Genomic DNA, 11,786 nt, shown 5'->3' on the forward strand with positions numbered 1-11,786 from the left:
TGATAAACTGAATTAAATGGCAGACACAGGGGCTCCAAAAAGCTTAATTGATTAAACCATCACGAGCAGTATTATGGCAGTAAAACAAGCTGAGGAGACCCAGAACACAGCACCTTTTCCAAAGGCTGGATCAGGTGATCCTTGAGGTCCTTTCCATCCTGGTATTCTATGACCAAGTGGGGCAAACAGACTTTTTACAGTTATCAATAACAACTCCCCAGCCCATGGGTTCTGCCCTTGGGTCTACTTGACCACAAGTACCATGCACACACGGGGAAGGAGCAGCGCAGCTCTGCAAAGGCATATGAAAGCCCACACAGTTATTTTCAGCGTAGTTTTCATCTTGACACAGCACTCGGTCACACCCATGAAGCAGGTTTTAGCTGTTTTTCACAGGCTGCCAACGTCGCAACACACAAGTGAACACCAAAATACTGCTCACAGAAATTATTCATGCTGGTAATCAAAATGTCACATGAGTCTTTCGTTCCAAAAAAGGAACCACTGCTATCTGGATTTCATTCCAGCAAACATTTTTAACAACTGATATGCCTTTTAGACTAAAGCAAAAATTTCCATTAGAAAAGATCCAGGGATATTTTAGCAGATTCTTCAGTGAGAAAAGACCACTTGGAGGTAAAGGTGTTTAGTAATTGAAATTTTCAGTGAAACCTGGATGCCATTATTCATCTAGAAATAAAAATAGACACTGGAGCTTGTTTTGAATTTGAAAACACTTAATTTTTTTAATCATGTGCACACTTCCATGCAGCATATACCCTCATGTTTATAAGCCGTGTTTCCCAAATCTTTACTTATATCTTTATCAAGACCAAAGAAAACAGAACAAAAGTCTCCTGGGCCAAATTCATTAAAGCAGAAAGATTTTAGTCATATTGTTTGCTCATCTCTGCTGCTGACAGAAGGGGGAGGGGGAGTTACCCAACCCTCCAGCTCAGAACTTGGCAACCAAAACATCCAAAAGGCAAAGCTCTCCTCACTCTCCTGAACTGGAAAGCAACAGCAGATCTTGACATCAGCCTTAAGAGATGCAGGTTTGAGCTGCTCTAATACATATGATACTTCACATCCATCGTATTTCTGCAACCCACAGCCTGAAAGGATGTAAAATCCGTTGCAAGATCCCGCTAACAACCCCTTCACAAGGGTAACAAAACACACTGAAATTCGTCTGCCTCTGTGCACAGTGCTACCGCTGTGGCCTCTGTGCACCCTACACAACCATTTCTGTCCAAAGCAAACAGATCGTACACTTATTTGAAGCCAACAGCAATTAATTCACCCAGGATAAGGTGGTTTGGCCTCCCAAGGAAGTAAGACTTGAAATGAAATAAATCCCTACAAGACGACAACCTCAGAAACAAAACATCAAGTCAGTCTTATTTTATTGCTGCTATTTACATTTCCAGTAAAAATCAAATTTGATTTTGGTGGTAAATTTGAACTGTAGACTAAAGAATCCTCTGCCTGGAAGACCGTATAACATGTGAAGTTCAAACCCAAATGAAAACTGGTAATAATGAAAAAACCAATACCTGTCCCTAAATACAAGCCCAAATATATGAGCTCTCAAGACCTTTTCTAGCAGTGCTGTGAGGACTTAACCAGATAAAGTGTGCCAGGTCACAAACAACAACAGCTTTCTGAAAGGCAGCCAACATGGAACTTTTAACACCAGAACCCACCCCTCTGAAAATTCAACTGAAAACTGTGCTAACAAACCTCCCAGGGCTCTAAAACTGACATGATGCATGACTGCAACAGAATTCTAGAATTGCCAACTGATTTGAAGGAGGTTTTATACATGTGAGAGGAAGGTCTTCTACAGTTGAAAAACACAGCAAGCACCTGAAGCTGTGAGAACCCACTCTCAGATTTGGCTACTGATTATCCTCCTGATGACGTACAGCTCAGTTACAGAGTCCCATCTAATGAAAAGTGCTTCGTCAGCCTGGACTTGGCCAAAACTCTTGAGTACGAGAACTCCGCCCTGTTACCTTCTCACCATGCTCTACCCAGGGAAAAGAGCTACCCTGATTTCAAGCAGCAGTATCTTGTGTACCTAAAAGCTCCTCCTGATGAAACTAAAGGCCAAAATCCTTGAAGAGATCAAACTATTTCCAGAGAAGCTGGTGTGTTGTGCTCTGACATTCTGAAGGCTCCTCTTGGAAAAGCTGACTGTAGCTGACTAACACACAAGAAGATGCTCGCTACCGGGTACCGCATTGTAGCACTTATTAGGCCTTTTATGGAACATGCCTAACACCTTAAAATGTGACACTAAACATGCCTACATATTTCACAAAAATAGAAAAAGCAGCCAATTAAAGCGCAGCAAGCCCGATTTGATAAATGCAGTAGTATTAGCATAAGCTTCTTCCCTCCTTAAAAGCCTGGTGCTGCCATTCCTACAGATCCAGGACAGGAGGCTGCTCAGAAAGCAAACACCTCTGCCTCACTGGTGCTTTTTACCAAGCAGGATACTGCTCAGCACCAACAAGAGTCATGAAACCGGCCACTGGCAATCTAACTGTGCAACCTCAATTACAGCTGAAGAAATCACAGCCAAATAATTTACTCTAAAAAAAGGAAAGGTGAACACTGCTGTCTCTCGCTATGAGCCCATTTTTGCAGTGGCATTAGAGAGGACAAAGGGGGTATGGGGTGGGAAAGAGACTCTGTTTTTCAGAAGCACTCGGGTACTGTGGAAGCCCATTCACCAAGCGATGGAAGACCCAGTTTTCAAAGTTGAAGATGTGTCTAGAAGACCTACACAGGCATCACCCCAGCGAGATTTCTCACAGGCACCCACGCGAAGCAGAAGACACAGCAGCTCAGGACAGCCATCCTCCCAGGCTCAGGGAGAACATTCAGGATAACACGCCAAAAAGACTCTAGGCTTCTTGAAACTGCACTACATAGCTCAGTGTCCAAACAAGTTTCATACCTGCATGGTTTTACATTGCTCACTTTCACAGCAATAACTGAGATGAATATTTGAAGTCTCGCAAGCCTTATCTTCCAATTCTCATAGTAAAAAGCCTGACAGGATTTTAATTACCTTGCACTTCTCTGGACAATTACTTTTCCCTTTTTCCAATCTCATGTTTATGATCTTTGTAAGGCTGTTAGTCTTACAGAGAGTCATATGGCAACCACGCCTAAAGCAGCTGAGATTGAAGATGTTCTGAGGAGACTTCTTCCTCCATCTCCATGACCTAAGATGCTCTCCCTTTTCACCTCTGGACTTATGTTCAAAATAAATGCACCAGAGTGCACACAAGCCCTCCCTAATCCCATTTTAGGTGAGCTGGCTTAAAACAGAGCAAGAGACAATTAGCCACAAGAGCTGCCACTGGAAGAACACCTCAGCTATTTGAAAACTGGGTTTCTCCACAGCTCTGCTTTAATGGAAATGTGCCTTGTGCTGCCAGGGCACATTTCAAAGATACATAAGCCAGTCCAGTGCAAGTGAATCACTTCAAGAATATCACTAGAATTAATGTTGCATGAACTGACAGAGTTAAAAGTAAGAACGTATTTTAGGCCAGCACCAAGTAGTTTACATGGTAAATGTGAAAAATAGAAGCAGATGTTGAAATTTAGAATTCAAAGCAGCCACAACTCACTCATTTTGTCTCTGTTCAGGAGGAGGAGCAGCAGCAGCACAGAGTACATTTCTCTGCCTTGTTGTTGTTATTAAGTCCCACTTGCTGCTCCCGAAGTGGTCTCATTCCATTGCACTGACTGGGTGTGTTGAGAAGGAAGGGAAGATGGATCCACCGCTCTAGTTATTATGGAAGTTACGGCAGCCCACCAGAGGAATTGCAGCTGCTCAGTTCATGTAAGTAAGAGCTGCTTGACAAGGCCTGTAATTACACAGCGTGTCTAACAATGTAGTGCATACATATTTTAGAAAGCCAAAGGATCCCCCTCTCATTACATTCACATTCCCTAAACTCCTCTTCAGGGACAACAAGATTCACTTTCCATCAGCAGACAGACTCAGCAAGGTCTGTGAAGTCTCCCAGGTGCATTCTCTCATCAGCACTGCAGCTGCCAGACCCAGCACCCCTCTGCATGTTTACCATGTGTTTGTAACTCAGCTGGTACCTGGAGACTGCTCAGAGCTGGGGTTTCAGTTCACCAGCTGCTGTGTGGATAAGAACAAAGATCCGGCTGTATCTACTTCCAAAGCAGAGGATTGCTTCCGAGCAGCTCAGACAACGCAGGTACCATCTCCTCTACCCAAAGCCTGTTCTTGACGCCTGGAACAGCACTGTAATAATCTAGTTTAATTTGCATAGTACTATCAGCTTGTTCTGGACAATTCCTTTCCCACTTCAGGCACCAAGGCCCTCTTAAAGAGCTCATCTCCTTACATAAAAACTTCACTAAAAGCCTCTCATTTTCAGAGAGGCTGCACACAGAGCTTATCCTCTTACACCTACCTGCAGGCTGTTTGCACATTAGCAACTGTTTAAGTAAATAAATATTTTAAACATTATATTAAACCAATATAAATATTGTTTTAGTTTCTCTGCCAGTCCCTGTTCTGCATTCAGTCACTTTAATTAAAGCCCTCGGGGTTTTGATAGTTTTCATGCCAGTAAATCCTGCACCTGTCTGAAAAAACAGGGACATTCGCTTTTCCTCTGCACCTCAAACTCTTGCTTCAAAAACTGTACAGCACAAAATTATGTTACAAATAAACTCAGAACATGAAATACCAGAAATAAAGATTTACTTTTACTCACAACTGCCACATAAGGACATAAGGGGATATACAGTTTTGCAGTCACCCTACCTCTCACTCAGGGGTGAGAAGTTGGACCCACTGGCTGCATAACAGAGCCAGCTGCGTTTGTGTTACACAGCAGCCCAAACCACATAACCTGGCCAGAAATTACCTTCCCTCTGTACCACTGGGAAACACAAACTCTTCCTGGGAAATCTGCCGACAAAGCCCAGTTCCTAATGCCTTGGAGTTCAGGGATATGACTCCTGGTGAAGGTGGTACCTCAGGCTTCCCACATTTCACAGGTACAGTCACTAAATCACAGACCCAGCAGAACAGCTACTGAAATCATTGATCATACCTGAAATCACACGCTGTGGTCAGTTCCGCTCCTCCTCCAAAAGCTTTTCCTTGGACTAGTGCAACACTGATCAAAGGCAACCTACACAAGAGAGTTTCGTAAGGAAAATTTATGCTTTTAGTCTTTCAGAAGAGACAAAAGAACTCAAGCAAACCATCTCTGTGGTAAATATTCAGGAAAATAAGCTGTTCTAATTCATTCCAAGAACTAGACCTTTGTGGTTAAGCAGCACGATACCAATTCCACTGCTGCCAAAATGCTTATTCTGTATTTGATAAGTCCCAACATGAAGCAGCAAGGCAGATAACAAATGGAATTAAAGCAAACAAGACCATGTACATGGAAAAGATCTGTGGTAGATCATACTTAAAAAGTTGCTGCAAGAAGAATCAACAGGACAGTGACACAAGACCCTACTCTAAGCCAGTACAGAAAGCAGTAAGAGGGACACACAGATCTGAAAGGATGGGTTACCTAAAAGTAGTGAGATCTAGCATTCAGCAGCCTCCTCAAACAGAGAGCTACTGTATCAGTCCTTAACAGAACTGGGTTTTCTGGAGGACAAAACCTTTGTGGATAGCAACAATCTGTTACCTTTGATGGTGATGTATTGAATCATGCCCAAGGTAATTCAAAGGACAGAGGGAAGGAGGTGCATGCAGGGAGAACCGCCTTCCCCGTTGCCATTGTGAAATGAACACTCAGAGACAGCAACTGACTTAGAAGCCAAGTTCCCCAAGAAATGCAGACAATGGTTAGCCCAGCTCGCAGCTGCAGCACACCTCACACAACGCACGGCACAAGTGCACCCCCCAGAAGAGGATAACCTCTTTTCTCCTATGCTCTATGGGGAACCAGAGGATGTGGGGCCAAGTCCCCTACATCCCCACTCCAATCCATTTGAGGGACCTCCTCCGGGATCCAACAGCCCAAGCTCCCTCTGAGGGAGGCTGATCCCTCTACACCAGACATCCCCCTCAGAACCAGAGCTTCACCACCCTCAAAGTCAAGACCCAAGGCAAGGGCTTTATCTTCATACATCCTCCTCCTCTTTGCTTCACCCCATCCACTGTGATTATACTGAGACCAACTTACACAAACGGATTCTAGTTCCAATCCCGAGGATTCCTTACTAGTAGTAGCACTGTAAGTCTCCAATATCCTGGGTGGTCTTACAGAACCATGTTAACTCACTTTCTCATATGGAGAATTATCAAAAAATTATCTTCAAAGAGCTCTGAGCAGACTATTACATGTGGATTTAATAGAAATGGGATTTAAGGGAAGCTCAATCTAAAGGAAAGTGTTTTGCAGAAGTACCAGATGGTAGAACCAAATATATTCCTCTTATGAAGTGGGAAGATTAAATAAATGTATTAAATAAATGCTACCTATGTAGGCTGCATCAGCTGGCTCTGCTTGTTTTTTTGTTTAAGAGCTACTGATATCCACTGAGTTGGATATCCAGGAGCCAGCTTCAGAAACTCTGAAGGCCTGTATTTTCTTAATTCCAGGTACCTCCTGGCCCTCCACAGAGAAGCCTGTAGGGGTTTTTTGGTTTCAGGCTCTGGAAGTCTCTAACTGTTGCAAAATGTCATGGCTTAATTTAAATCCATAAATATCTACCTGATTAACATGTGTGAATACAAGGTCTGGGATTCAAAATTACATACTTACAACTACGTATTTAGCTTTAAACATCTCGTTAAAGAGTCACCAAAACATGTTCCAATCCTTTTAATTACTTCAAGCAGGGTAAATAAAATATATTACCTCATAAGTCTGGTTAAGGTGTTTTGCATAAACATGCACATATTCATCCCATCCTAGAAAGAACAGGAAATTTCAAAAGCATTAATGATCTTAACGTGAAGCAATTAAACACACGGACGGAGTAGACACAGTATCAATTACATTTATTCTAGCTGGGGTTTTTTCTTTGGTTAATCTTGCTCAAGTTCCAGCCCAAGCCCACTATGAACAAATAGAAAATCTAGTGTAAGTCAGGTCAAAAAATAACTCAACCAGTTTATATGAACTTTTATATGAACTATTTACAATTAAGCTACCGTTAAAGTACTGCAATAGTGAAATTTTATGATGCAAAATTTACATCCTTGCCTCTTAATTTCCTCTTCTCACTCCCAGTTAAGCACCCATAGAGCTGAGTTTTAAGTCTGCATAGGACCATAGAGCACTACTTTTTTAACTACTGTTTTTTACTGTTACAAATATGTATGTTTTAGACAAGATACAATTTACCAACTTCATTTTTTATTGTTTGGGCCAAGAGGATTTCATCCAAAAGAAAAAGCAAAACAGGAGAGTTGTCTCATTTCCCTCCTCCTCTATGTTCTACATAAGCTTGCAAACAATAGTGGATAGGGAACAACTGTTCCCTTCTCTTCCACTACAAGAACTCAGGGAGTTCCAACTGAAATCAGTTGCTGCTGGATTCAAAACAACTATTTCTTCCTACCACATGTAGTTAAACACGGAACACTTTGCAGCAAGGCACTGCAACCCCTGAAAGACTCCAGGAATCCAAGATAAACTCAGGGCGGAAAAATCGACAAAAGGTTATTAAATACAAAGCCAAACCTCTAGAAGCCATAGTGACAAGTCACTGGGGAAGCAAAATCATTATCTGCCTTCCCTGTTCTTATATTCTCTAAGGCATCTTGCATTAACCAGGCACTCAACAAATGGCTGGGCTAAACAACCCGGTGTGACCACGTTCATACACTCAACTACATATGTGCCATTTAATCCAGATTTTAAAAAGAAAAAGTGTTTGAACACCACAGAAGTAAAAATCTAGTAAGTCACAATTTCAGCATATCTTAAAAAAAGCAAAACACACCAAACAAAAACAACCCATACAAATAGCAGGAAGAAAAAGGACAAACAAACATCTCTTTATTGGCATTTACTAATTTCTAAAACATTATTTTACAGGGGCTGGCAAGATAAAGAATCTGCCTTAGAAGTGTCTGACTCATACCTCACAGAAAAAAAAGATAAGCAGCAAGTCTTCAGCACATCTTGGAGTAGGACCTTGAAGTTAACCTATGGTTATTTCACCTGATTTACTGTCCATATGTTCAAGATCTCCTCTGCCCAACACCAGCCAGCATTAGGGTGGTTGGGGACAGACCGCTGACAGATAGAAGCTGCCATGGCCACTGCTACCAGGAACCAGGAAATTCAGTTCTATTGAAGGTGTGCTTGAAAATTCGAGTGCTTGTTAATCTACAAAGAGGCTTTTAGTTCTCACTGTAGCCACCTCCTACACCCATTAAGACCAGCAACAATATTTCCACTCCAAAATGAAGTACTGTCAAATCCTCCATGACAGCTGTCTTAAACAACCAGGTACCAGCTCTCAGACACAGACTTGTGCAGTTCCCACGCTACAGCTGTCAGGATGAAGCTAAAAAATCCCAACCCCTTCAGAAACAGTCATTTTTCACTTCATTTTCCATTCAAACTGGCCACCTCAACTCATACCAAAATCCAAAATTAAATTAAAGATTAATGCCATAACCGAACAGCTCGATGAAACACAGTTATGGCTGAGCAGACAAAAAAGATACATCCCTGTTCTCAGGTGACAGAGAGATTACTGTGCATCACACGGAACAACATGCCTGCACAGAAAACACCCTGAGAAAAATACGCAATTACTTGAATTCTGGCCAACACACCCTTCAAATCTTCCTGAGAAGAAGAACAAGGCTCCTAGTCGGTATTTTATCTGCGTAAGAGGTGTTCACTGGAGTCTAGTGGAATAATCACATTTTCAGCTCTAACACTGTCCTTGGAGTAAGAAGGAATCTAACAAGCAGGAAGTGAGGTAAAATACAGCATGCACTGCATAGGGAAGAAAAGGATGGAGAGATTCTGGTGGGGCTGGGGTAGGCGGGAGGCAGGAAGAAGAAATTCACCTTCATTAGGTAGGAAACAGTACCACTGGCTCTTTGCTCCAAGAGCTTGAAGTCTACCTCCACTACAGATGGGACAGCACTTCCAGACCATCTTCAACTGCTCAGAAGTCCTCCCTCCAGTTTACTGCTCAGGAACCGCTGTCCCAGAGCTTCTAGGCAGGGACCAAGGCAAGTAAAAGTCTCCTTGGTGCCTGCTGTCTCTCAAGATCCTCTCCTGCTCTGCAGCTAGCCAGCAGTTCCCATCTCCCTCCAGAATGAGGTTACTGCTCTTGCAAACCAGGCTTATAAGGACAGGAGGAAAAAAATTTTAAATTCCACTATTTATTTGCCTTCCACGATTCGGTCACAATGTCAGCACTTGCCAAAGAACAGGCAGGGAACCTGGGATTGTTTCAGGGTTAGGAACAACTGAACATGGGAGAAGGAGAGTGAAGAGGAAGAGGAGGAGCCAGGGAAATCCTTCAGCATCCTCGGCCATTTTTCTGCCTTTCCTGCACTCCATGAATCTGTTTAGCAGATTATGAAAAGTACAATCTTCCCTCGACCAACCAGCTGAATAAACTAAGTGTTTTCTCTAATTACTAGAAGTTATGGGCTAAAGCAGCATTACAAAAAACACAGCTGAGGCACAGAGCTTTCGCCTTTTTTTGCCTTAGAGATGCCTGTGGACAGAAAACTTCACCTGAAACCAGCCCAAACTCTCATCTATGGTGATTTAAGAGAGCAAAGTTCTGCAGGACTAAGAACAGAAAATTATATTCCTTATTCTATTCATTTTTTTATGAAAACTATGAAATCCCACTAAACAGATGGTTTAGGAGTTGGCTATTATAAATGAACTCTCAGTTCAGGATAAAGAGTTCCAGCTCTCCCAAGGAAACAGAACACAACCATGTTTAACTCTTCTTGGAGCATCTCTGGTGACTCTTCTATTTCAGTACTAGCATGAGATCTAAATTCTTTGCAGAGCAATTTCAGTCATAATTCATACCTCCTCCTCCTGCTGTCGACATAGTCCCGTTTCATGCATTACCAAGATCTGCATCTTAACCCATGAAAAGACTTGCAGCACACGTGAAAGTTGTCCAAGCTGGGTGTGACAAAATGCTGCTGTTCAACCCTGTCCTCTTCACTCCCATACACAAACATGACTCACCCAACTGGCCTACAGCTGAAGAACGGTTCCTTCCCTTCCACTTCACATGGGTCCAAACGTTTTTTTTTACAGAATTGAAACCTTTCTGTAATAGCAGCCATGCTACTGAAATTTGGGGTTGAGCTTAGAACACACAAGAAATTATTTGTATCTGCTTCTAAAGGTCAAACTACTGAAGCACAGTTTATTCGATGTGTAAATTCACCATGCAGTGCTCTGAGAAACTGAAATGGCATTTTTAAAATAAATGGCTAAAAAGAATACAGTGTAGGAATTCAGATCGGAGTTAGGAATCAATCACAACAGTTCACCATGACTTAAAGGAGCTGCCAGCATTTCTTCAGTGATTAAAAGCTCCATTCTCTGACTTGCATGTAAAATTGCAGCAGAAGCATAATGTAAAATCTGTCTGAAAAGGATCCTGGGAAGCTCATTTTTCTCCAAAAACTCAATTGGTATCACCACTTGCCTTGGGGTTCAACATTGCTTTGACAGCATTCAAATCAGAGCCCGAGCAAAAGGTGTTTCCCGCACCACAGACGATAAGGCCTTTGCCATCCTGCCAGTTTTCCAGTTCAGTTACCCTCTCCTGGAGTTCTAGAATCATAGTACCTGTCACAAGAGAGGGGAAGCAAAATTAACAGGAAATTATCACTATCATGTCTTAGATAACATTTTCCACCACCCAAACCAAGTTATCTCTAATAACCTTATCTTTAATATGGGCTTAAAAACACAGGGAAAGCATCAGCTTAAATTCTGACGTACATTCTTTTTCCCCTCAAAGATGCACTTCCCAAAATTCAGAAGAGTATTTGTGTTACACAAAAAAAAAGCACAAGGAGGCAAGCATAAAGTCTACCTAATTTATTCTTGTTTGCAGTTGCCTACATTTAGGCCACATGAACTTGTGTCCATCCAGATCTGTTCATCTAAGTCATTCCTCTGTTCCTGCCATTCCACCCTGCCCAAAGAACTGGCAGATACAGAAGAGTCACATGCAAAGTGGGCTCAAGGTAGGACCAGTCAGTGCTAGTAAAGAGTCCCCCAAAAAAGCAAATTGTCAGAAGCCAAAGACATTTAGAAATACCCATCCAAGTCCTGAAGAGTCTTTCCACAGAGTGTTACAAGCCAAAAGTGTAGTTAACTGAAAAATGGAGTTTACAAGAAGGAACCAGCAGTGCCCGGTACATGCAACAGCAAGGGACAGGAGACCCTGGCCAGTGCATATCCTGTCCTGCTGGGAGAGGACCCCTACCATTACTGACACCACTGACCTCCTATTTTACCAACAGATATAGTCCATGATGTTTGAGGTAATGAGGAGGACAAAATACTAGTACAAACCCTTCTTCTGCAAGTCTTGGTCCTTCAGCATTTATTACCAGTAAGTTTGTGCTTTTCATAGAACTAAATTTACTTGAAATAATAATTTGTTTGTATCTTAATGGGAGAATAAATGCTTTCAAATATATTCTGGAAAATAAAATTCGCACCATTATCATCTAATTCCTGCAGGCTGGCTTCCTTCTCTTTTCAGTGAAGTTCAACTTCAGTTCAGCA

At 42.2% G+C, this 11,786-nt stretch overlaps 1 protein-coding gene across 1 annotated transcript in view; it reads right to left on the reverse strand.

The window, feature by feature from the left end:
* Positions 1-11,786, reverse strand: part of ECHDC1 (enoyl CoA hydratase domain containing 1) — an 18,288-nt gene that overhangs the window by 3,797 nt on the left and 2,705 nt on the right. Inside the window, exons 2-4 of the mRNA XM_010138161.1 lie at positions 10,693-10,835; positions 6,894-6,946; positions 5,121-5,201 (exon numbers count right to left, since the gene is read on the reverse strand). Of these exons, the coding sequence (XP_010136463.1) occupies positions 5,121-5,201; positions 6,894-6,946; positions 10,693-10,835 (277 nt within the window). The remainder of the gene's footprint in view (positions 1-5,120; positions 5,202-6,893; positions 6,947-10,692; positions 10,836-11,786) is intronic.

The sequence above is a fragment of the Buceros rhinoceros genome, unplaced genomic scaffold, assembly GCF_000710305.1.
Source record: "Buceros rhinoceros silvestris isolate BGI_N320 unplaced genomic scaffold, ASM71030v1 scaffold25016, whole genome shotgun sequence".
In the NCBI taxonomy this organism is placed as follows: domain Eukaryota; kingdom Metazoa; phylum Chordata; class Aves; order Bucerotiformes; family Bucerotidae; genus Buceros; species Buceros rhinoceros.